Here is a 26596-nt window from a genome sequence, read left to right as displayed (position 1 = left end):
TTTCTTTTGCTTGAAGAATACCCTTACAATTTCGTTTTGTAAGAGGCTACTGGTAATGAATCCTCCGCTTTTGTCAGTCTGAAAATATCTTTATTTCACCTTTATTTATTTATTTGTTTATTTATTTTTAAATGTAGTTGGCACCTTTTTTTTTTTAATATAAATTTATTTATTTATTTATTTATTTATGGCTGTGTTGGGTCTTCGCCTCTGCACGAGGACTTTCTCCAGTTGTGGCGAGCGGGGGCCACTCCTCACCGCCGCGGCCTCTCTTGTTGCAGGGCACAGGCTGCAGACGCGCAGGCTAAGTAGTTGTGGCTCACGGACCTAGTTGTTCCGCGGCATGTGGGATCCTCCCAGACCAAGGCTCGAACCCGTGTCCCCTGCATTGGCAGGCAGACTCTCAACCACTGCACCACCAGGGAGGCCCCCTGTCCATTGGATTCTTAATTTTTTATTGTATTTTTTAATTACAGAATTTACATTTAGTTCTTTCTTGATAATTTCTAGTCTTCTGTTGAGTTCTCAGTGTTGTTTTTAATTTCTTAAGTATGTTTTAGATTTTAGATTTAGATGTGTTTTAGACTCTGATAATCCATTGTCTGCATGCCCCACAGTTGTCTTTTTCTCTGATGTGGGCCACATTACCTTGGAACATTGTGTGTCATTCATTGATAGAGGAGTGGACTATTACAGGAAAAGTTGCTGAAATATTTGAGGCCATGGGAGATCTTCCAGACAGGATTTTTGGCTGCTTCTGAGCGAGGAATAGTAGCAGTCTCAGGTCGCTTTAATTCAGTTATTGGGATTGAGCTGATTGGAGCTGGGCCTCCGGTCCTCCTGAAGGCCACCTTTACTCCTAGGGAGTAGCCCTCTGTGGTCTTGTCCTAAAGCCTGGATGTTTACCATGGTCACCACCTTCCCCTCATCACTGGCAGACTCTGAACCTGATTTTTGTACCGTTACTCCCATAAGAGCAGCTTTTCTTAGCTTCTTCTTAAAATATTATTATTTTTTAAAAAAATTTCTTAGCTTTTTAAGCTTCCTGATGTCTTAGCAGTAGCCTCTTCCTGAAGCAGCTCCCCTGGGGCAGAGCATTCCCAGGACTGGGCTCACCTCTCTGGGATTCTATCTTCTCTTGGATTTTGGCCCCATAGTTTTTTATTCCTTTTTTGGCTCTCCAGCACCTTCTAAGAGATGTTTTCAGATATGCTGTCTAATTGCTCTCAGCAAGAGTTAGTTTGCATCACTTAGTCTGCTATTACTAGAAGCAGAAGTCTTAATTTGCATTTTTAAAATATTGCTTTGCTGTTGGTTCCATTTCATTATTTTACCCATGGTTTCTATTTATGTCTTGCTTATAAATAATTCTAACAATTGAATGAAATTACCAAGAATCATAATTGCAGTCACTGTGGCTCAATGGCTTCTCAATTTCAGTATTTTAATTTTTTGGTTTTAAATTATTTTCTGATTCAGTTTTAGCATTTCTTAAACTCCTGAAGGGTTTTTTTTTGAACAACTGATGATCCGATTTTGTAAGTGACCGAGTACTCTACAAATCAAGTTGATAGCAGCTGTCTTTTTTCATTAGGAGGTTTAACTGGTATACCATTAATTTCTTGCTGCTGTCGGATCTTATGTAGCACTTACAGATAAAGATTAAACTAATATGTGCTTGTCCATGGAGCTGATGTGAACTTTCTCATTTCTAGGACACTTTCCTCATCAACAGCAAACCCCAGAGACGCACAGGCGAACTGCCTAGCAGTGGTGATTCTGTGCTGAGGATAAGCACCATTGCTTCCGCCATCGCAGATGCATCAGTGAACACTGACCCCTCCCAGCTTGCCGCCATGATCAAGGCACTTTCAAATAAAACCCGAGAGAAGACTTCTCAGGACGATGGTAAACAAAAGCACTGTTCGGCTGTGTCTCATTTCTTACCTAATGAGCTGGAAAAAAGTAATGGATCCAGCGCATTTGATATGGAAAAATACCTTAAAAAAACAGAAATTAGTAGATATGAAAGTGGATTGGACAACTTTTCAAGAGCTGGTGTGTCTGATATTTGGGATTTATCTTTGTCCAAAGAACGGATCACACATGACATCCATGCAGTGGACCTGGGTGCTACTAGCATAAGCGTAAGGGAGCCAGAAGAAGACACAGCAGCTGGTTTTTATGGTGAAAGTGGAGAGAGCGTGGACCAGGCATCACTGAGAACGATAAACTCTTCAAATTCAGTTCTTACAAATACGGGAGAGAGACAGGGTGCAGGGGTTGATGTGAAGACACATTCCACTGACCATAAATTACCAGATTCCGGTGACGGTGAAAAAGCTGCCTCCGTATCCATTCCAGCCCTTGATAGCTCATTAGTCAGGAACCCCAGGGTAGCATCCCTCTGGCTGTCAGAAGAGCATGAAGACACACAGAATAGTAGAGAATATCAGAGGCAAAATGAGTATGTTAGTGAGACAAGTAACAGTGAAAAGCATGTGACTTTTGAAAACCATTCCATAATCTCACCTAAAAGTGTTGGTAAGTGTCAGAGTAATTGGTCATATTCAAAAAATTACACAGAGTGTTTTTTTTTTCTGTTCTCATTGGAAAATACACCTTTCTGGTAGATTTGAAAAATCCCTCTCCTGAGTGTGGTGGACATGGCTCGGAGGACGACCAGGATAGCTTCAGACCTTCCACTTCTCCACTGAGTCATTCTTCTCCTAGTGAGATTTCTGGAAATAGTTTATCAGGGTAGGTGCTTAACCTTTCTTTTTTTTTTTTTTTAAGTAATAAAATACATGCTCGGTGTAGGAAAATTGGAACAGTGTAAAGAAAATTAGTCACCTATAGCTTCATCTCTCAGAGGTAACCGTTATAAATATTTTGTGAATTTCTTTCAAGACATTTTTCTTTGCAAATTTTCATACCCTGCTTTTTTCACTTATTAAAATAATTCCTGCATTTAAAAGAAAGTTAATGTTATAGACTGCATAATGAATCTGTCACAGTTTATTTGGTGCTTCTGGTGGATACTGGTGATACTTACTATATTTTACCTTTTTTTTTTTTTTTTTTGCCATTTTAATGATACTGAGATGAACAACTTTGCTCATAAAATTTTTTCTGTGTTTTAACTGATTTCCTCAGAAGTGAAATGACCAAGTCAGGGATAAGAATATTTTCAGACTCTCTGGATTAGCAAACTGTTTTCTAAAAGAGTCTTAAAGACTTGCACTCTTACCATCTGTGTTTGTTGAAGGTGTGCATTCTACTGTTTTCTTATCAGCGTTTTAAATAACTTTTAATTTTGGATTTTTTTTTTATCTTACTGTATTAATTTGTGTTCTTAATACTAATGAGATTGATAAGTGCTTTTTCAAAGGTTAGGATAAGAATCCTAACATTTTACATGTTTTAACACAACCTGTAGGGTAACTTAAGCTTCAAGTTATAAGACCTTTTTAATTTTTCAAAAATGCCTTAAGTCAACATTGTTTCAAAAGTTTACACATATACAAGTATATGTGTGTGTCCATAGAACTTTGAACAGTGTGAATGTAATGCTTTATCAGATGTGTCTGTGTATTTGTGTATAAATGTGCACGTGTGTGTGTTTCCCTCCATTAAGCTCTTTGTCTGCCTCGTTCTCCAGTCCTCTCACCAGGAGCTGCTGTTGCTGGTTTCTTAGGTTTCCTTCTGGTCTTTGTGCACATACACAGATATGAGTGTATATTCTTATTTTCATCCCTCTTTATAGTCAATAGAGGGTCCTTTACACACTTCTTATGTTTTGCTACACAAGGTTACTTATCCCAGCCTTATCTGTATTACAGTCACTTTGCACGCATGCAGATGTATTACAGGATAAATTCTTGGAAATGAGATTGTTAGGTCAAAGAGTATATGCATTCACGTTCCTATTTAAGTTAGTACAACCCCTCTGTAGAGGTTGTGTTAGTTTAATTTTCCACCAACAATTTAGGAAAGAGCTTGTTTCCCACAACCTCACCAACAGAATGTTTATCCAACTTTTTGTTGACAGTCTGATAGGTGAAAAAAAACTATACCAGTATAACTTTAAATCATGAGTGATGATGAGCATCTTTTCCTTTATATTTCCTTTTATATCATATATCTATTCATGTTTGTTGCCCATTTTTCTCATGGACTGTTAGTCTTTTTTGTCTCCATTTCTCGGAGCCCTTGACGTATTAGGGAGAGTGGGTAGCCCTTTGTTTGTGACATGAGTTATACAGTTCCTAGTCTTTAGAAGGTTTTTTTCCTTTCTTGTATTTTTTGCTCTCCCAGATACTTAGCTCTAGCTTACCCACACCATTTCTGATGAATATGCAAAATCCAGGAGCAGCTTGGGAAACACATAATAGGTAACTTGGATATCAAATATAATTTCAATTTGTTTCAAAATATTGAACATTTATGATAATTCTACTGCTTAGGTAAAATTTTCTGCTTATTAAAATCTTTCCATAGAGAAACATATAAAAAGATCTTTTATAAAGCCATAAAAGAAAAAATCCATAGATTTAATAAAATAAACTTTCTGTATGGCAACAATTTTTGCCTCAGAATTGACTTGATCTTTTTGTAAGCTTTATGCCAAAGATGCTTTCAAGTCTAATAAGATCTTTCAAGTCTAGTAACCTCGTTAGGCTATGTCTCTATGTTGACTTCATGGCCACCTTGCCCTGTCACACAGCACCCTTTCAGTATGTGGAGTCAAGCATTCTTTTATTTAGGAAAGGTTTTTTTTAAAATTACTTATTAAGGTATTGGTCCTGACCCTAGGAACTTTAGTCTTGCAAATGTGGGCTCTGCATTTATTTTCTTTGTAATCCTTTCTTTAAGAACTTATTTTAGGGCTTCTCTGGTGGCGCAGTGGTTGAGAGTCTGCCTGCCAATGCAGGGGACACGGGTTCGAGCCCTGGTCTGGGAAGATCCCACATGCTGCGGAGCAACTGGGCCCGTGGGCCACAGTTACTGAGCCTGCGCGTCTGGAGCCTGTGCTCCGCAACAAGAGAGGCTGCGATAGTGAGAGGCCCGCGCACTGCGATGAAGAGTGGCCCCCGCTTGCCACAACTAGAGAAAGCCCTCGCACAGAAACAAAGACACGACACAGCCATAAATAAATAAATTAATTAATTAATTAAAAAAAAGAAAGAACTTATTTTAGAATAGTAGTAGATCCACGGGGAGTTGCAAAGATAGTATAGAGAGACCCCATGTCCCTCTCCAGCTCCCCCAGATGCTACACAGAATCACCACTTGTGCAATCACTTGTCCTGGGCACGGCGAGTGGTTAGTATTGTGTCATTTTATCACAGGTGTGAATGTGTGTAACCACCTCCACAATCGGAGACATAGAACTTTTCCATCACCACAGTGACCTGCCTCTTTCTTACTTTTTCATTTTGTTTGCATTTCACATTTCTGATTTCTAGATTCCTTATAGTATTTTCTTTTTTGTTTCTTAACCCCCATGTACTTTCCAATTTCATCTTGTTTTCTATGATCTTGACATTTTAAAAAATTGTATATGAAGGCGTTTAATAACAACTGTAAGTGCTCTATAAAGACATATTGTTATGATTCTTTTTCCTTCACCTGCCCTTTACTGCATGATCAGAGACAGAATGCTGGGCTGGATGGTCTCAGTTTTGGACCCATCTGTTTTTTCTTTTGCTCCTAAGAAAATACACTTATTCATTAAGTGTAGGAAACATATCTTAGGGAGATACTGAACTTTCTCATGAACTTGGTCAGATATTTTGAATGAGAGCATCACGTTGACCTTTCTAAAGTGACTGTTGGTGGGCTTCCTTCTCCCCACGGGTCAGCCTCCTGCACCCACACCCCCACCTCTCAGCCATGGCCAGACTGCAGGCTTAGGGGGAGAGAAGCTGGACACCAGCAGGTTCTGAGGTTCGTTCTCCTGTCCCTTCTCCTGCTGCATGATAGGCGTTCCTGCCGAGGCCGAGCATCCAGCTCCATTTTATCTTCCTGCTTTCACTCATCTCCTTTTTTTCTCATCAGCTTAAATGAATATGTCGGCGTCTAGGGGCTGATTTTACTGTGCACAGTTCTCTCTTCCACTGAGGAGACTTTGTTTCCTGTTGCCCGTGACCCCCTCCTCCTCCTGCACCCAGCGGCTGGTACTCCCTCTCTGGGCATCCATGCCTGTTTTCTTTTTCCTCATCTTTGTGCTTTTTTTTTTTTTTTTTTTTGTCTGTTTGTTTAAATTTTTTTATTTTTATTTTTTATTTTCTGGCTGAGTTGGGTCTTCGTTGCGGCACGCGGGATCTTTCGTTGTGCCATGCGGGCTCTTCGTTGCGGTGTGCGGGCTTCTCTCTAGTTGCGGGGGGGCAGGTTTTCTCTCTAGTTGTCTCATGCAGGCTCACATGGGCTCTGTAGTTTGCGGCACATGGGCTGTCTGGTTGAGGCACACAGGCTCAATAGTTGTGGTGCGCAGGCTTAGTTGCCCTGAGGCATGTGAAATCTTGGTTCCCCGACCAGGGATCGAACCTGCATCCCCTGCATTGGAAGGCGGATTCTTTACCACTGGACCACCAGGGAAGTCCCTCATCTTCGTGTCTTTATGTGTTTTCCCTGTGTTGCGGGGTAGCTGAGCTGTTCAAGTGTTTATCCTTGGCGTCACTGATTTTCTGTAGCATCAGCTATGCTTTCTTGGCTTCCAATGTGGACATTCATTTTGTATTCATTTCTTTTTATTGAAATCCTTCTTGTACTTTTTTATTGTGGTAAAATGAGTTTCATATTTTTATTCTTTTTTTCAGGTTTTTCCAGTTCATTAAGTTTTTAATTTAATTTTTAAAAATATTTATTTATTTATTTGATTCTGCCGGGTCTTAGTTGCGGCAGGCGGGCTCCTTAGTTGTGGCATGCGAACTCTTAGTTGCAGCATGTGTGATGTAGTTCCCTGACCAGGGATCGAACCTGGGCCCCCTGCATTGGGAGTGTGGAGTCTTAACGACTGCACCACCAGGGAAGTCCCATATTCATTAAGTTTCTTAATATTCATGGTGAAATGTTGGTCAGAATGTTGATCTGTTGAGTGGCCACATCTTTCTGGTGAGAGCCCTTTATTGCTGAGTTTGCTGCTCACCAGTTTTCCTGCTGGCTGGTCTTCCAGCGTCCAGCCAGCTTCCAGCAGGTCTGTAGTGCTGATTTAGAGCTTCTAATTCCAGAACTGCCTTGAGGTTCTGTGTGGCTGGCACTTTGGCAGTTTATGGCTTCCTTTGGAGTCTGACATCCGGACTAAAATTTCTCTTCTTTTGTTTCTGTGTGTTCTTACAGTTCACTTCTCATTGCTTGAAGTAATACAACCTAAATGCATTTGTTCATTTTGACCAAAGGAGCTAGACTCAGCACGTACCCCAGTACCCGGAACTCTTTTCCTGCTGCCCCATGGTGTCTGTGTGAGTATGTGTGTGCATGTGTGTGTGCGCATGTGCATACAGAACCCATGCAGGTGCATGTTATTCAGTGACTAAAGAGGGCCTGAAGCAATTTGGTTAATATTTTGTCTCCACTGGTTAGAGATTCACTAACTAGTATTGTGTCAGGGCTGTCTTAATTTGGTCCTTTTAAAAATCCAGAATTCAAAATAGGATTTTTTCTCTGTGTCCGTTGGCCACCTGAGTATTCTGAACTTTGTGCATAAAAATAAGGGGCTTCCTTAGTGGTGCAGTGGTTGAGAATCTACCTGCTAATGCAGGGGACACGGGTTCGAGCCCTGGTCTGGGAAGATCCCACATGCCACAGAGCAACTAGGCCCGTGAGCCACAACTACTGAACCTGCGTGTCTGGAGCCTGTGCTCTGCAACGAGAGGCCGCGATAGAGGCCCGCACACTGCGAAGAAGAGTGGCCCCCACCTGCCGCAACTAGAGAAAGCCCTCGCACAGAAACGAAGACCCAACACAGCCATAAATAAATAAATAAATAAAGGAGTTCCTTTAAAAAAAAAAAAAATGATGAGTAAAACTCAGTCAAATTAAGGGCTGACTTGAAACTAAATGGCAGAGTATTCAGGGGGTGCGGCAGCTGTTTCCAGAGGCGGCTGTGATGGTGTTTCCCACCCAGTGTGACTTTGCACTCTGCCTAGAGGGGCAGCTTGGCCCTGTGCTGGGGACTGACTGACAGAATGTGGCATATGTATTAAATAGATGCGGGAGCTTATTATTTATTGCTTTATAACTTTTTTTTTTTTAATATATTCTGAACATCTTTCTGGGTCAATGATTAGTAGTCAACAGCATGATTTAAAACAGCTGCATAGTGTTTTATTGTGTGTCTGTGCCATAATTTCAATAGCCTCCTTTCTCCTACATGACGTTTAAGATTGCCTATTTTATCATTGATAGTGATATATGATGTATCCTTTTAGCGAATCTTTATAATTAGCACTAATTTTTTTCTTAGGGATTAATCTCTAGATGTATAACACCTGAGTCAAGGGGCTTTTGCTATGCGTGCTTGATAGCTCAGCCGAGAGTTGCACCGCTCCTATTCCTGCCTGTGGTGTGGCTCTTCCTATCTCTTTGTTTTCATCTTTGCTCTTTGAGGGCAGGAATTGGCGAGTGCTCTGCTCATTTCTCTATATCAGGTATTCAGTAAATTTTTGTTGAATGAATAGCTGACATTGTTATGTGACTGTATATGGAATTTATTAATGAAACTGCCACGACATTTTTCTTTTTCAGTAGCTTACCAGATACTTCATTCAGTAGGACTATGATTTACAGTTTTAGATAATTACGGGTGAAAAGAATGAATCTAGGGTTGAGTTGTATATGGCAGCTGGGACAGACGGTAGTGCAGGTTGACAGGGTTGTAGGCAAGCAGGAAGGGCTTTCTGCCAGTGTAGACGATGTTAAGTGAAGGGATGGACAAGTCCAGGCACAGGTGTTCTCTCTTCCAGGTGTGCCCTGGAGTCTTTCAATTCAGCAGCTCATCTGCAGAAGCACCCCTGTGAGAGGGAGTCATCTCATCTGACATGTCCACAGGCCAGCATCAGCAGGCTGACTTACATGTCTGAACAAGAGAGCACCTGTCCCGCCATGGCCTCAGATCGTGGCCTTAAGGACCACCAGGTGGGAGCACTTTTGTTATTTCTTTACTCAGGCTTCTGGAGCTGAAGTCTTACTGATGTAGGACTCAGACTCAAGTTCAGGCCTAATTTCTGTTGCTCTTTTAACTTTAAAGTAAGTGTGTGTGTGTTTTGCTCGTGCTGGGTAGGCACTACAAGTACAAATATTTTAGCATCTGCCATCAAAAAGCTGTCAGTCTGGTGGAGGCTGTGCAAGACAAGCTGTGTAGTGAAATGCACTGTGAGAGATTCAGGAGGCGACTGATAATCTGACCAGGTGGCGAGTCCAGTGAAGCTTGGTGGGAGGACTGTCTGGAATCAGGCATGGGGGAGGCAGGAAATTGCAAAACACGCTGCATTTGAGGGCCCCCAAGAAGTTTGGAATGGCTTCGGTGAATCGTGTACGTGGAGAGAGGAGGGGAGGCCAGACCACGACATCGTGGATGTAACATTTGGGAGTTTGAAGGCTCTTAAGTAGGACACAGACCTGCTCTGTGTTGATGTTTTGAAAGCCCCTTGCAGTGGAGGAGGCACTGAGGGGTGAGCTTACAATGAGGAGGATTTGACACCAGGCGGCAGGAGTTGTCAGGCGAGGGGCAGCAGAGGCTCAGGCCAGGGTCATGGCCATGGGGGTGGGAGGGAAGCAGAGAGATCTGAGAGATTTGTGTGGGAGAAGCTAGAATTTTACTACCTAGGTGTGTTTTGTGAACGTGACAGTGTTCAGTTTGTAATGAGCTGCGTATGACTTGAGGGTGTGCAGTGCAGGCCTCCTCCGCTAAGCTGTGCCTGAACCTACGCACTAAGTTACTAAACAAAACCACTCGTTTCTGGTCCTGTAAATTAGGAAGAACAATGAATGCAGATTTTCTAACTTTTAATCCTGCATTTCACAGCCACCGAAGTACTTTGTATAAGCCATCCTTTTTTCAGAGCGGTAACGTCATGTAGATCTCTATTCTTTGAGAGTATATCAGCATGGTTTGCATTTGTAATACTCACTTTATCTGTGGATAATTTCTAAACATTTTTTGTCACACAGAGTGATGTCACCAGTGCGTTGAGCACCACAATTATTCAGGCCAGTCCAGTTCCGTCTCAGGAGCGGGCTCCGGATAAGTTGCGAGAAAAAAGTCCATTTCAAAGTAGAGGAAACGGAGCGTTACCGTATATTATCCAGAAGAACTTGGACACAGAAAAAGAAACTGAAACGACTTCTCAGAGTAGCGAACTTGAAGATGTAAAACCGAACTTTAGATCGAGAAGAGAGCTTTCCTCCAAAAGTGAAGATCTGTCAGAAACCACTGTGGCAGGTGTGACCTCAAATCCCAGTGAACTGGACCAGGTCAGCCTGGCTCTGCCAAGGGAGTTGGGCCTCGGCCAGCGGGCCCTGCCGGCCACGCCGCGCCTCCCCGTGTCCCGCCAGGGGCCTGTGCCCGACAGTGGACACGTGACTCCTGTAGACACGTCTGCTGCCGACAGTGCGTTCGTTGGCCAGGGCCCTCCCCAGACCTCCTTCCCCAGCACCGAGGGCTGCGGCCCTGCTCCCTCAAGGCAGCACGTGCCCACCTCGGGCCCCGCGCTCTCAGCACGCCGTCCCCTCCCCATGGCTCCCTGTGCCCAGCCGAGCTCGGGAGCACTGCCTCGGTGCCAGGCCGGCGGTGCCGCAGCCTGCGGGCTCCCAGGAAGCTGTCATCCTGCTGTCGTCACAGGAGAGCACATCCAGAACTCTGTGGCCATGGGCATTTGTCTAGGACAGAATATCAGCTCGGGGCTGATGGCTGCCTCTTCCCTTTGTAACCCGTATTCTAACGCCTTCAATCAGAGTCTTCTAAGTACAGCCAAACCTTTTACTGTGCAGTCTCTTGGTTCAAACTGTGGAATTGATCCATGGGATTCAGGAGTGATGTCAGGATTTGGTAAGATGCTTTCTCTCTGCTACTGCTTGTTGTTGGTTGCTGCTATTTAAAAACTGAATTTTCTCAATTGGGACCATAAAACTAGTTTGTTTCAAGGAGATACTGATCAGCCTGAATTTCTTGTAAACTTTTTTCTTTATCCTGAATTTGGAACACAGACCATAACATTTCTGTGCAAGGGTCCCTGAGTGGCCTTAGAAAAACATAAAAACTTAACGCAGGTAAAACTCCCACTGCCTTTGTCTTTCTGTTTCTCTCTTGTGCTCCAAACTTGGAATTCTGTTGTTGGTTCAACTAGGAAACATCTAGTATAGCATCACCCTCCTGAAGGAGGGAGTCTCCTGCCAGCTTTTAAGTCTTCAGGGGTGACTCGTGTGGGAGTGAGAGGCAGCACCCTTCCACTCCACCCGTAGTGGCTGAGCTGCCTGTGCTCGTGCTGATGGTCACTCTTGGGAGCAGAGCTCGGTGCTATGCTTTCCTGACACGGTGCTCATGGCCACTGCAGCACGATCAGTTTTGCCTTTTTCTTCTGAAGGAAATTCCACAGTGACCCCATAAGAATGGTGAAAAGCTTGGTCATCATGTTAAAAATCAGTTAGAGCCTCTGTCATTTCTCATTAGGTTAGGCAGTGGCTTATATTTATAGGAGAAAAAGGGAAGAGATTACTGATAGCAATAACATCTAAGAGTTGATTAGCTGTAAATTTTTTAGTTTGATCAATTTTGATTGTTTTTCCTCATGGGCTGGTTGCCTCAGGAGAAAATTAGTGACCAGTCTCTGCTGAGGCATATGCAGTGTTGGGGACTCCTATTTAGATCTGGGGCACTTTATAAAACCATAGCTCTCGGTGTCAATAGGTAGTCTTCTGTAAAAATTTCCATTTAACCAGTTGTGCTTTTGATGGGGTGTTGGGTATGCATTTTGACTCTGCTTTAACTCTACCCAGGGAAAGTAAGAGTGCCTGAGGAATTGAAGTTTCCTCATGCTTGCTGTATCGGCATCGCATCACAAACCTACCTTAGTGTCCTGAATCCCGCCGACCGCTGGCTGCAGGTCAGCGTCGGGGTCCTCAGTGTTAGTGTCAACGGTGAAAAGGTGAGCTTTCTGTGTCTTTCTCCTCTGACTTAGTGATTGCAGTACGATTAATGCTGGAGCTCTCCTTTGCCTAGTATTAGTACTTCCTTTTATACCAGGGGGCATGTCTACTGCCGTATACTTTGCACAGAATCGTTGGAATCATATCTTTTTCTTGGTTCCCCTTTTGTTGCAGTACTTCCAGTGAAAGTGAAATCTGAATGTTTCTCAGATCTCATAAGGTGTTACTATTTATTTATTAACCATTATGTTTCATTGTTACTTGTTTATAAAATCATGTAAATGTGCTTTTTGTGCTGTTGGCTTAAACCACTGACTGGAGCTCCAAGTTTCTGGTCTCTGTTGGTTTTGTTAAATGTGATTGAGTATAAGTTATTGTCGTTTATTTCAAAAGAAAAAAAAAAGAAACAAGTTACTCTTGGGACCTATGCCTTCCTTTAGTAAGTTAATTTATCTGATCATGTTCTTACATGATCTTTTGAAATACCTGGAAACACAGTTTTAACATTAGAGCAGGGGTCTCTCGCATGATCAGTTATAGCTGCTGAGGTTCTAGACTCTAGATGCTGTGGGCCTCGGTGAGTAGGGAGAGTGGGAAACAACGTCAGCAGCTTCTTGGAGACAAACATTGGTGGACGGGTTTACTCTCCCCTCATACGTCCTAGTGATAACCTTGATTTACCTGATAAAATAAGACTGTCTTCTCTCCCTCTCCCTTTCCCCAGCTTTTCCCCTCTGATCCTGAGGGTAGAGGAAAGGCAGGTGGTTGGAGGAAAGGGTTGAGGGTGAAAGGTGGTGAGATTGGAGGCCTTTTTAGGAGCATGTAGGAAGTAATGATGTCTCTGGAAGTGGGAGTAGAAAAGAAGATCCCTGTTCACTGTGAGGTGGGAAGGATTGGAGTGAGTCAGAATCGTAGACTTGGAGGCCTGACAGTGAACCTTGGAGATCAGTCTAACCCCCTACATTACACAGCTGCAGAGACCAGGTCCCAGGTGATGTCCAGGGTGGGAGGCAGGTCCCGGGGTGATGTCCAAGGCTGGAGGTGCTGCCATTTTCAGCACCCTTTTCAAAAAAAATGAAGGTAAAGATAACGTATCTTCAAAAGTCCTTATGGGAGTTCCTTCATGGTCCAGTGGTTAGGACTTGGTGCTTTCACTGCCGTGGTCCAGGTTCAGTCCCTGGTTGGGAACTAAGATCCCACAAGCTGTGTGGCATGGCCAAAAAAAAAAAAAAAAAGTCCTTAAAATTTTGACTAACTGTATTTTACAGGTAATGAGTTACGAGGCCTGGGTATTTTTCAAGAGCTAATGTATCTAGATTTGGTAGTTTGAGTGACTATGAAAAGAGATCTTAAACTAGCTGGTTCTTCTTCCTGATTTTCACTGTGAAGTTATTTCTTAACGGACCATGTGGCTCTTTTTTTAAGGTGGATCTTTCAGCTTATCCTTGTTTAGTTTTCAAGAATAAAGTCATCATAAGACCTCATGCCACAGAAGAGATAAAAGTGCTCTTCATACCGTCTGATCCTGGGATTTTCCGATGTATATTCAGCATTGCTTCTTGGCCGTTTTCAGCTGACGCAGAGACAGTGGCACAGGCAGAAGCACTGGCGAGCAGGGTTGTCCTCACCGCCGTTGCCGAGACCCCCGTGATCGAGGTGACTGTTTGTAAGCAGGTCTTTGTCATACCTGGCATTTTAATGAGGCTGTTCAACCTTAGAAGTAAAATTTGGGTAAAATGAATTTGTGGATGAATGTGCCAGAAAGTTATAATTGAGCTAAACATTGACTCTTAATATTTTCTTATTCCAAAATTTAAAATTATTTCTGGGAATTCCCTGGCGGTCCAGTGGTTAGGATTCTGCGCTTACACTGCCGAGGGTGCGGGTTCAGTCCCTGGTCAGGGAACTAAGATCCTGCAAGCCGCACAACGAGGCCCAAAAAAACCCAAAAAACTTAAGATTATTTCTTTTGTTTTATAGAAGCGCAGATATGCTCGCTAAGATGTTTGTAAGCAAAGTATAACGTTAAACCCTATTTTCCAGCTGGTTTCCATCGTATAGTTTGATGTGCGTGGAGGAAAACACCTCATTCAGATTATCCTCTCTTTTCTGTACCTGAAGACTCTGCTCGCTGAAAAATTTCCTCTTGTACAGTTGCTCATTTTCTGGAAGTGAAAGAAATTGGATCTAGCCAGGTTGGGGCAACAAAATGCTTGTGGGATTGCAGGCCTCTTTAGGAAACTGGCTGTCAGCCCTGGCTGCACATCAGAATAACTGGGGTTTGTTTTTTTTTTTTTTAATTTTAATTAATTAATTTATTTTTTGGCTGCATTGGGTCTTTGTTGCTATGCGCGGGCTTTCTCTAGTTGCGGTGAGCGGGGGCTACTCTTCGTTGCAGTGTGTGGGCTTCTCATTGTGATGGGTTCTCTTGTTGCGGAGCACGGGCTCTAGGCGTGCAGGATTCAGTAGTTGTGGCACATGGGCTTAGTTGCTCCGCGGCATGTGGGATCTTCCTGGACCAGGGCTCGAACCCATGTCCCCTGCATTGGCAGGCGGATTCTTAACCGCTGCGCCACCAGTGAAGTCCCTAGATATCATTGTAAACATTTTCAGTGTTGTCAGAGTTTGGACTAAATCCAAAAATGCCTGCATATGTTTTGGAGGGAATTGAGAAGTCGATAGTGTAACAGTAGAGGTAGTGGAAGGGAGGCTGTGTGTTTTGTAAAGTTGTCAGTTTGTCTTCTCACAGTAACAGCAGCTAAGCTATTGCTTTGTTCTGTAGTATATTTGGGTACGTGGACTACCTCAGAAAAAGAATTTACTTGTGTAGAAAATAGGAATTGTAAAATAGCCCCAGGAGTCTTAGGTAAGTTTACCTTTAATGTTGACTATTTGTGGCTGGAAAGGGCAGTGATGTGAACATAAGCTGTGATATTTATTAATATATTGTTTTTATAAATCCCTTTTTTCCCATAATTTAGGTAGAAACAGAAAAGAAAGATGTTCTTGATTTTGGTGACTTGACTTATGGAAGCTGGAAAGCTCTGCCTTTAAAGCTGGTAAACAAGACGCACGCCAACATCCCAATTAGACTTATTATTAATGCTGTAAGTACTGTGCTCGGGGAGGAAGCCTTTACAGAGCACACTGACTTAGAGTTGTAGATGCAGCTAGTAGCATCCTTGGTTAACTTCTCTTAGGAAAGTAGATATTTTTGTTACGGATCTGTGAACAAATTTAGCATCACCCCAACATGACACCATTGGCTCTACTGAAGCGGCTTCTCCTGTTTCTGACAGAACGCCATAGCCTGGCGCTGCTTCACCTTTTCGAAGGAACCCATCCACGCAGCTCTGAAAGCTGTTCCTTATGCCCATGCGATTGCTCAGCTGGCCGCCCCCTCGGTGATCAACCATATGATGCCTGCCAGCGATGACGGACAGGTGAGCTGGGGGATTGAAGGACTGGTTTAGAATTAAGGAGGAAGTTAATTTTCCAAACTACTTTTCTTTCACTGTGTATGCAAAAAATTTTTTATTTTACAGGATCCAGAATTTCTGATAATTTGGGTTCTTTTCCATAGTCCAAAGAAACAGATGACTTCTTCAGGTATCATGTTTACATTTTATGGGATTTTCTTTACTCCGTAGCTAAATAAACTACAAAGTTGAGGCTTATTTCTCCTGTCAGTAAATTGTCAAATATTTATTGTAATTTGTCAGATATTTTATGTTGTTTTAAAGCTGGGCAGAGAGCATGCTATTTTGGGTCAAACCCATCCAATTATGTATAACCCAAGCAAGTACCGCTGAAAACGTTTTGGGGTCTTTTCTGTTGATTGATGTTATCTCATCTACCAATTAGATGTTTTCTTCCTTTTTCTCCTCCTCTCATTTCTGTTCCTCTCTGAGTTCTTTTATTTATTTATTTATTTACTTATTTATTTATTTATTTATTTATTTATTTATGGCTGTGTTGGGTCTTCTTTCTGTGCAAGGGCCTTCTCTAGTTGCGGCAAGCGGGGGCCACTCTTCATCGCGGTGCGCAGACCTCTCACTGTCGCGGCCTCTCTTGTTGCGGAGCACAAGCTCCAGACGCGCAGGCTCAGTAGTTGTGGCTCACGGGCCCAGTTGCTCCGCGGCATGTGGGATCCTCCCAGACCAGGGCTTGAACCCGTGTCCCCCGCATTGGCAGGCAGACTCTCAACCACTGCGCCACCAGGGAAGCCCCCTCTCTGAGTTCTTTAAACAGTCATTTTAAGATTTTTTTGTGCCCCCTGATGGCATAATGTTGGACCATGTGTGGCATTTAGAATTAAATAACTCTGGTGTCTGAACTAAAAGAATGACCTTTTATAGAGATTCTAGACTCAGCAGAAGAATTCTTGGCAAGAGTTGATATAGAAGTTGATAGTCCAAACCCTACACCAGTCATTAAAAGTATCAGTCTTCGAGCAAGAACAGGAATAGCCAGGATACACGCTCCGAAAGACCTACAGGTACCCTAAACTCCTCACTTTGCTGTTACTTTATGTTCAGGTTGATTTCATTCCAAGTGTGACATTTTAAAAAAATGCCTGTTTTATCCCATCCTCTAGACTATGCACTTGTTTGCCAGCGTGGCTTCCTCAACAAGGCAGTACTTACCTTTGAAAAATGCTGGGAATATTGATGTCCACTTGGACATCAAGGTAAGAATTTGTGTCAGAGGCTGTAACTTATTTCCTCGGGCTGAGACCGTGAGTGTCTCCTTGGGTTCTGAAGGTTGCTGTGCTGCTGACCTTGTTCGAGGGCCGGGGGCATTGGCAGGGGTGGTCAGACAGAAGAATCTGAGCCCGGGCTTTCAGAGCTGGTGTTACACGAGCATAAAACAGATGATTAGGAAGTTCGGCTGGGATGTCTAATGTAATAGGTGCAAGAACCAAGCTCTAGATTAGTTCCTGAAGACCGAGTCATCCTGTGGCTGGGTGGAAGAGAGGGAGCCACATGTGTAGACATCATTTCTGAGTTGTGTGGCTGAGTGAGGGGGTGTTGGTGGCCAGGAATTAGGGATGGGGCAGGGGATAGTTTGTTATGGAAGAGAAGAAAGACGTATCCTTTCCAAGAAAGTAAGATGGCGGGGCATTGCTGGGCAGGGAGGGGGTAAAATACCCAGTTGTGGTCAGTGAGGGAGACAAGGCACGTGAGTGTGTGAAAACTGTGTCTGCAGGTCAGTGTTGACTTATAATTATGTAAATACTTAGATCCCAGATCAAGGAAGTCACTTTTCAGTGGATCCAGAGAAACTATTCCTTAAACCTGGAGAAGAGCACGAAGTTATAGTTTCATTTTCTCCAAAGGATCCCAAAGCCTGTGAGGAAAGGTAATGTAGGACTGTTGATCATGGCGAATTTGTGCTTATTTAGGTGTGCTCTGGTCCACAGCCTGAGGGACAGAGTACACGCTTCACCTCGCCTGTACAGCTCCGCTTCACCTCTTTCCTTTAGCCTCACATCTTTCTGCTTACTGAAAATCTCCTTTTAAACCAGCTAGCTGACTAGAAAGTAAGAAATCACTATTTTCAAGTATATTCTGACAAAAGTAAATAATAACACGTCAATCTTGATGTTTCTCACTAACTTCTTCTCTCTCACCAAGGAAATCATCAGTTGACCTTGCCAGTTGTTAAAGATACTTTTCCCCACCCCTTTTCCAGGCCAGTGACTTTTTGGCACCCAAATCATAAATGAATATCACTTTACAGTGGTCGGAGCACCCTTGTCACCAGCTTTTGAACTTGCTTGATAAATGTAGCTTAGCCTGCTGTCCTCAGACTCACGTGGCCCATCCCCTGCCTGGTTGCTGAGTCCCTTGCCTAGTTCCTGAGCCCCCGCCTGGTTCCCAAGCGCCTCAGTGTCCTCCGCCTGCTGGGCGCTGGGTGCAGAGGTGCTGGCTGCTCAGATGCAAACACTTGTGCCGGGAGGACTCGCCCGCCCCTGCCCACTGGGGTAGCGCCCCCACCTAGGAGGCTTTCCTCATCCCTTCCCAGATCCCTCCCTGTCTCCCGTGGCCCATGCACTTCTCTCTCACTGTGCTTGTGGCGTGGGCCTGTGGCATGTACCCGTCTCCTTCTCTGTCTGTTTTCTCCTCTGGAATGTAAGCTGTGAGGGTGAGAATGCAGTGTAGCCTCAGCACCGACCAGCTCAGTCTCTTGGACGAAGGAAGGCGCATAGGACGATAGTTGTCGAAAGAATTGAATTCTGAATATTGAACTTAGATGGTTTTCTTTGTTAGGATCTTGAAAATATTTGTGCAGTCGTTTGGCCCTCAGTATGAAGTGATGTTAAAAGGTGAAGTAGTTTCTTCAGGAAACAAGCCTCTGATGCCTGCATCTTGCTGCTCAGATATTCCTTCGATTTTATCCAACAAGCAGTTTCTGGCGTGGGGAGGTGTCCCCCTGGGCAGGACACAGTGAGTATACACTGGAGCCATTATCACCTAATGCTACTCTTCCCTGTGTTGATGATGACCATGTTAATGTTTTTAGAATTGAAATAAAACTATCATGTATTCATTATTCATCCTATCATGAATTCAAATTTTTTAGTAAAATTTTTACCTATTTTTAAAATACAAGCCAAAAAAATTAGGTTTCAGTTTTCTTAAGCTCTCTGGTGAATTCTGTGCTGATGACCAAACTTAGGCAATTAAGTGTGTCTTCGTTCCTTCTCTGGAAAGCCCTGGGGACTGGTGGGAAGAAGAAATAATCAGACGTTGCATCTATTTAAGGAGTTAGAGTCTAGTTGATGAAGGGGCACGTGTTCTTTACGCAGCTCTCAGTGAAGACCCCTCTCAGCTAGACTCCTGAAATGTCCTGCATGGCCGTGAGTTTGAGGAACTGTGCCCTTCTCAGTAGCTCCTATGCCCGTGCAGTCAGTCCATCTCTAAACACTGCACTTGGTTTTAATTGGCTCTGTTTTTATGAAAAAAATATTTTTCAGAAAGTCTTTCCCAACCATGGTACCTATGGAAGGCTTTTCTGGAAAAGGTGTGTGGAAGGTGTGCTGATAACCAAAGGTCTTTGATTTTATTCTGAGGTTAAACTCAGCAGCCATTCCCTTTTAACACAAGGTGCACAAGGCATAGACCACAGCTTAAATAATTTAACTGCTAGTCTTCAAAATTTGAGTAAAATGGAGATTTATTCATGTATTCTGTATTCTCCAATGAAGAGAGGATTCATATATTTTCAGAGACTGAAGGATTTTCATCCTGCCAGCCAGTTGCTATTCATACATCCATTCTAACTGCACTGTAAGTTTTTTTAAAGTAAGGTTAGTTCAGTATGCTGTTTAAAAGACTGCTTTGTGCAAATGAGTCTGTTAAAGTAAAAAATCTGAGCAATGTGCTTAGGACCCTTGTTTCCACGAAAGATAGGTTTTGGAGCTGAGGATGGTATTGACTTTAATGACTTAATGAATTTGGTAATCTGAATTTTCATTGATTACTATTTTATAAGACAGATAATTCCTATACACAGAGTATGAATAATAAGGGCAGCTAAGGAGCTATAATAGGAGAGAGATTAAACCCAAAATCTTCTCTGGTAAGGTGAGTCTTGAGCATAAGTTCTCAGAAATGTAGAGTTCTGGGACTGTGGAGGCACTTCCAGGCTGCTCAAGGGGCCTGTGCGGTCATTCCATCTCCAAACACTGCAGTCAGCTTTAATTGGCTTTGTTTTTATGATTGTAGCAATATCCATGGAGGAAAACCACATTTAAGATGTGTCATTGTTTCTAGGCTTCAGAAACTAGCTTTAAGAAATAATTCTACATCTTCAGCCCAACATTTACGACTGCTCATTAGGGGACAAGACCAGGACTGCTTTCAGGTTTGTGGAGTGCATGGCTCTGTTCTGTTTCGCGTTCGTCTAGATCCAGGACACTTAACACGTGTAGGCCATCTTGTGTTCTTAGTCTTCGAGGAGTTCATGTTAATGGTATGTTTTATTTGTGCTGCTGCTCTGTTTTATGCAGAGATTTTTTTTAAAATTGTAGTTTCAGCACACTTTTGGTTCAGAAGAGCGATTGACCAGTAACTGTGAGGTCAGGATTCATCCAAAAGAAGACATTTACATCTCTGTGTTATTTGCACCTACTCGATTATCTTGTATGTTGGCCAAACTAGAAATTAAGCAACTTGGAATTCGATCACAACCAGGCTTTAAGTTCACGGTAAGATAATTTTATAGCTTTTTTTTCCCTCCCATGGAGTTTATGACATGTTGTAACTATTGGTTAAATATTGGTAAATTACATATACTCTGCTTTTTATAAGTCAAAATATGTGATTACCTAGATTTACAAACAAGTTAGGGAGTAATTATATACCTTGTAGGATTACCCTATTTTAAAAGCAGCCACCATAGTATTCCTGTAAGTAATGGTCTTGTCTAATGCTTGTAAGTTTCATTTTGGTTTGAAAATTTTGAAATGTACTCAACTTTTCAGAAATCCATTTTTTGGTAAATCCAGATGGAAATGTTTAAGATATTGACTTTCCAAGTAAATTTTATTCTTTCAGTTCAGCAAAGCATCTATTGACGTCATTTGTTAGACTCTGTTCTGTACACCAGGGATACAAAGACAAGAGCTTTTCTATTTTGTTCTTCCCAGCATAATTTCAAAAAATTTCAGGTCATTTCTTTAGCTAGATTCAGGGCACTAAGAGAGAAAAGTGATGAATCCTGGAGGAGACGAAAGAAGGACAGGGTAGTCGGATGAAGCCTGAGCTCCCTGAAAGTAGCTAAAAACCGAGCAATTAGTTGGCAGTGGGGCTGGGAATACAATGTTGGTCGTTTCCTAGTGTCAGAGTGGACATGTGATAAATTACAAGATTAACAACACCTAAAAGTTTTTTTAAAAAGGATAGATATTTATGGCAAATTTACCTTTATTTGATGCTGGAGCTGGACACACTCTCTGTGGAGCTCTTCACATGGCCCCGTGAGCTTTGGTGGGGAGAGGTGTTAAAAGGTGTAAATGGCCATTTTCAGAATGAGGCCTGCAGAGCAGCGGTTCTCAGCCAGAGACTGTTTCACCATCCAGGGGACACTTGGTAATTTCTGGAGACATTTGTGGTTGTCACACTGGAAGTGGGAAAAGGTGCTACTGGCACCTGGTGAGTAGAGGCCAGGGGTGTGGCCAGACACCCACAGTGCACAGGGCTCCCCACATCAAATGGCACAGCCCAGGGGCCATTGTGCCGAGGCTGAGAAGCCTGCTCTAGATGGATTTTATTTTATTTTATATATTTATTTTTGTTGTTTTATTTATGTTACGTTATGAGGCTTGCGGGATCTTAGTTCGCAGACCAGGGATTGAACCCGGGCCCCCGGCAGTGTAAGTACAGAGTCCCAACCACTGGACCACCAGGGAAGTCCCTGAGAAGCCTGCTCTAGAGCACCAGTTTCTCTGGTTGAAACTTTGGGTCAGTGGGCGTTAGTCAGATTTCATTTTATTTAATCATTCTTTTTCTTAACCTTTTAGTCAGTAATTATTTGTGACTCCTTAGACTTTTTTAAAAAAATTTATTTGTTTTTATTTTTGGCTGTGTTGGGTTGTCGTTGCTGTGCGCGGGGCTTTCTCTAGTTGTGGCGGGGGGTGCTGCTCTTGTTGCGGAGCACAGGCTCTAGGCGCGCAGGCTTCTGTAGTTGTGGCATGTGGGCTCAGTAGTTGTGGCTTGCAGGCTCAGTAGTTGTGGCGCACAGGCTTAGTTGCTCCGCGGCATGTGGGATCTTCCCGGCCCAGGGCTCGAAACCATGTCCCCTGCATTGGCAGGCGGATTCTTAACAACTGCACCAACAGGCAAGCCCCCTCCTTAGACTTTGAAAATATAGGAAGAATACTGATTTTGAGTGTTTTCAAAAGCTGACTTTCCCTGTTACTTTCTATTTTCTTGCCTAAGATTTACTTGCAAATTTCTGTGGGAAAAGAAAAATTAGAAACACTTTTGGCTCTTGAAACTAGCAGAGCTCACCCTGAATGAGGTGGGATTTGCAGGAGCTTCAGATCTGAAGCCCTTTAAAAAAATGCTTTTAATTTGTACTAAAGGGCAAGCAATACTGATTTTTGATCAGCCTGAATTTAATTTTTCAAAATGTTACTTAGTATATAACAACTTGAAATAAGCTACTGATGTTTTTAAGTTTGCAAAGGATTCTTTGGAACTTATTTCAATAATTAGGAATGAAAGCTCATTTTTAAGGGAATGCATCTCAAAGGGTATGAAAAGTTTGTTTCCTAGCAGGGTACCTATTTCTTACATTCCTATTCATAGAGTCTGTTCTGTGAATCCTTGTTTCCTGGTAGTGCTGAGCCCCATGGGAGCCTTGTAGCTCAGGGGTGGCCCTGGTCAGCACTGGAGCCTCCACTCTGACCCCCACTACCAGGTTGGCTGTGCTCTGAGGCTTGTTTGAGTTCTGGGCTTCTCTTTGTTCCCTTTGGCACAGTCCTATGACTCTGCTAGACCAGAAGTTAACAGGATTGTATGCTCATAAATTTTTCTGCCCCCAAAACTTTTCATATTGAAAATTCAGAATTATTGGGTATTTGAAAGAATTACATGGTGAACACTCGCATGCCCTGCCACTTAGATTCTACAGTTAACATTGTGCTATATTTCTTTTATCACATATTTAACTATCTATCAATTTACCTTATTTTATGCATTTCAGAATAAATTATAAATACCAGTGTCTTTCATACTGAACACTGCTTGAGCAAACATATCAATATTAATCTTTTTATTGTTCCTTTATCATCTAAGCTTGGCATATTGGAAGGTAGATAATTTTGCAGCTCTTTGATTTGTTTTTCCCTTAAAACATAGTCCTTACTATAAGGCTAGATTGACTGTGGGGAAGCTACTAGCCAAAGTACGCAAAGGTTAATAATTTTAATTGTAGTAAATCTGTTTTTATTGTCTTCTCTGACTGTAATTTAATCTTCTATTTTCTGCTTACATAAAAATAATTTTGGATGTATGTGTTCTGTATTTTTAGATACCTTTGTCTGGTTATGGAGGCACAAGTAACCTGATTTTGGAAGATGTTAAAAAGTTGTCTGACAGTTACATGGTAACAGTGAATGACTTAGTGCCTGGCAAAGAAAGTAGAATTGTTTTTTCTGTTCGTAACACTGGCTCTCGAGCAGCTTTTGTTAAAGCTGTCGGTTTTAAGGATTCTCAGAAAAAAGTTTTGCTGAATCCTCGAGTATTAAGGATTTTTCCAGACAAATTTGTGCTCAAGGAAAGAACACAAGAAGTAAGTATGAAAGTCTCTGCACTAAAAATATGAGCTTATTTTTAGGTTAAAGTAATAATTATGTATTTTATGGCAGAGAGCTAAAATCATATTTGAAAGGAATGTAGGAGTGGAAGGACTTATCTGATCTTGGAAATGCTCTTCATGTGCGTCTTTGTCTATAGTGGCTGTTTGTGCTCCTGTGACAGTTTATTCAGAGTGAAATGACTTACTCAGAAATATTTAATATTCACTCCTGATTTTTTTCTTGGCATCAGGATGTTACTATAATATATAATCCATCAGACAGAGAAAACAATTGTAAAAACACCACAGAACTGTCAACTATATACTTTTTTGGTGGAGATGAAATTTCAAGACAGCAGTACCGAAGGTGGGTCACTTACCTTACATGATGGTGGGGACCATTCAGTGGAAATAAAGAGGCTGTGACAGTGGTTTGGGATTTGGAATTTATAGAAGATGTTTCACTACTTATTAGTGAACTGGCAGATGAAAAATCTTGGTAAAATTTGTGTGACCGATAAGCTACCTGTAGGAGAAATACAGGTAGAAATACCTGTAGGAAACTCGTCTGCAGGTTTCCTTGCAGTATCCTTTTCTGGACGTACATAGTGGCCTCTGCTCCTTTGCTCAGAGAGGACCTCGGACTTCATCGTAGGACCGTCTTTGTAATGATGGCAGATCAGTTTCAGAAAAGATTTAAGAACTACTGAAAGAGTATATTGTGTGAACGCACCTGACTTGGAACATTTCTGGGAGTGTTGAGAATCATTTCAAAGGATCAAGCCGTATTTTAGACATGTGTAGGGTGTCTAACTCTAGCTACTTAAGCTTGTACTTGTAAAAAATTTGGTACATCCGATCTAAATGTAGTTTAATATGCTGGAATGTTGTCAAATTTATATTTAGGTCTAGGTGTGATTTAGACATTCTGTGTGTTGAATTCAGAGTTCTCGTGTCACAAAATCTCGTTTCCTAGCCTAAAGCTGAGTATGAGGTAAGTGAAGCTCCTGCCAGTTCATCGTTCACAGGAAGTCATTGCCTCCCGGGAGGGCGGGCGTGTGCGTGGGCCAGTCATTCCTTCTTCCAGTCCTTTGTGCTCTGCTGTGTTTAATTCTGATACAGAGTTCAGGAAACTGTTTTATTTTTAATCTGTGGAAGACTGTTAGAATGCTTAAGAAGAGTTTAGTGATGAGTTGCTACATGATGATAGCACAGACCTAAAGTGAAGAGCTCAACTTTGAATGCGGTTTTTTCTCTCAGTTGAGTATTTTAGAAATAGAAACTGGCATTTAGAGAAATTAGATCACAAGGTTTTTTGGTTTTTGTCCTTTCTCTCTACTGGGATATAGAAATCAGCGTACTCCTTTATAACTCCTCTTTGCCATTAATTTATAGTAATGCGATTTCTTTCGTTTGTGAACATCTGTGTTTTATAGAGAAATTTACTTTTCAGTTCTCTCACCTCAAAATTCTCTAGAAGAGGTCAAAGTAACAGAATTACATGGTAATTTAAATATTTCCTTCTGATGTTTTATTTATATCATTTTCTTGGCATATTTTTTCTGAGGCAAATTTCTAACTGACCAAATTACAGCAAATAATGAAAATGTATGACCCGAAAAGAATCTAATTTTATCTTCTTTCTACTCTTCTGTTAGGAAGTTGTTGTTCTGATGTGTTTAACTGAAACTGATGATTGTACTACCATGTATAACTTTTAAGGGAATTTCCAAAACAAGGTTTTTTTTTAAAATTACTTATATTGGGATTTAGGACATAATATCTATGAACTAATGTATCATGATGTTAGTGGGATTTTCCAGATGCATGAATAAAATCTAATTAAGGTTATTTTGTATGTAAAACGACTTCTGAATAAAATCTCTACTGGCAGAGCCATGCTGCACACACCAGGGGTGAGAGAGCAGGTCCTTCCCACCCAGAGCATGCTGCAGAACATCAACTTCACGGAAGCATTTCAGGACGAGCTGCTCGTGACTGAAGGTAGGAATTTCAATGTATTTTAAATCTTCTGGGTCCAGTGTGTGAGGAGGAAGAGTGTTAGCTTAGATGTGGTATCAGGCTGAATTTGAGTCACAGCTTTGCTGTATGACTTTGGACAGATTACATCACTGAAATTCAGTTTCCTTAGCTGTAAAATGAGAGGAATAATGTCTGTGTTCTCTACACAGAGTTCTTGTGAAGATCAGATGAGAGGGCTTTGCCTTGTAAATGTTAGATGTTATTAATATGTTATTGCACCTAGTCTTTGGGTGGACTTGTGAATAGAGGAGGAGAATGGTCATTATTAAACTCAAGTTATTACTGTTAAAGATTTCATGATTGCAAACTTACACTCATTTTGAGATTTCTCTGCTCTTGTGCCTGCTGTACAATTTATGGAGGATGTGATAGTGGTAGTGTGACTCTAATCTAGATGTTTAGCCCTATTTGAGCTGAGCAATTCAGGTATTTAATGGTATTTATGACTCATACAAAATATAAGAATGGAAACATGCAAATTGTGTAAAAATATGTGCACAGATTTTCACCACAGTATTGTTTATAATGGGAAGAAGTTAGGAGTAACCTAAACTTCCAAGAGTAGAGGATCGTTTAATTACACAATAGAATATTTTGAAGGCATTCAGACAATATGATTCTATATTAAATGACATGGAAAGCTTCTCAATTTATTAAGAAAAGAATTATTTTAAAATTTTGCATATAAGATCACCTGTCTCCCCCTTGGCCTGTGAGCCCCTAGAGGCAAGGGCTGCACCTTCTACCCCTGTGACTCATGCCCTGCACTCCCCACCAGCTCATTTGGTAAAAATAATTTAATGTCTTATTTATAGTTACCTAGGTAAAATTGCGGGAGTATACACACCAAAATATTAAGAATGGTTATATTCTGGTGGTAGAATTTCAGGTGGTAGTGTCTTTTCCCCCCATTTTTATTTTCTAGTTTTTTAATGATGAAATACACACTCCTTCTGAAGTGGGAAATGATAAAGGAAAAGGATATTTATGCCTATGTAGAGGTGATATAGAATAGTTTATGATCTTTTCAGCAAATTGGGAGTCTAGATCATCTGCTTCAAGGGTGGGTTAGTTAAAAATAATGAAAAGATTCGAAATG

The 26596-nt window shown here is 41.8% G+C and overlaps 1 protein-coding gene across 4 annotated transcripts in view; it reads left to right on the top strand.

Annotated features, from left to right (window-relative positions):
* The window catches only part of CEP192 (centrosomal protein 192), a 94928-nt gene that overhangs the window by 40334 nt on the left and 27998 nt on the right, over positions 1 to 26596 (top strand). For all 4 annotated transcript variants that reach the window (XM_059895452.1, XM_059895451.1, XM_059895450.1 and 1 more), the window contains 18 exons: positions 1716 to 2544; positions 2634 to 2760; positions 8967 to 9138; positions 10174 to 11050; positions 11998 to 12146; positions 13573 to 13803; positions 15129 to 15254; positions 15447 to 15590; positions 15693 to 15756; positions 16506 to 16645; positions 16745 to 16837; positions 17390 to 17508; positions 18420 to 18596; positions 19926 to 20016; positions 20183 to 20359; positions 23188 to 23448; positions 23706 to 23821; positions 25349 to 25458. In XM_059895452.1, the coding sequence (XP_059751435.1) occupies positions 1716 to 2544; positions 2634 to 2760; positions 8967 to 9138; positions 10174 to 11050; positions 11998 to 12146; positions 13573 to 13803; positions 15129 to 15254; positions 15447 to 15590; positions 15693 to 15756; positions 16506 to 16645; positions 16745 to 16837; positions 17390 to 17508; positions 18420 to 18596; positions 19926 to 20016; positions 20183 to 20359; positions 23188 to 23448; positions 23706 to 23821; positions 25349 to 25458 (4003 nt within the window). The remainder of the gene's footprint in view (positions 1 to 1715; positions 2545 to 2633; positions 2761 to 8966; positions 9139 to 10173; positions 11051 to 11997; positions 12147 to 13572; positions 13804 to 15128; positions 15255 to 15446; positions 15591 to 15692; positions 15757 to 16505; positions 16646 to 16744; positions 16838 to 17389; positions 17509 to 18419; positions 18597 to 19925; positions 20017 to 20182; positions 20360 to 23187; positions 23449 to 23705; positions 23822 to 25348; positions 25459 to 26596) is intronic.

Source organism: Balaenoptera ricei, chromosome 14, assembly GCF_028023285.1.
Source record: "Balaenoptera ricei isolate mBalRic1 chromosome 14, mBalRic1.hap2, whole genome shotgun sequence".
Taxonomy (NCBI): Eukaryota; Metazoa; Chordata; class Mammalia; order Artiodactyla; family Balaenopteridae; genus Balaenoptera; species Balaenoptera ricei.
The sequence above is the reverse complement of the archived record's forward strand: the minus strand, read 5'-3'. Positions and strand labels throughout refer to the sequence as shown.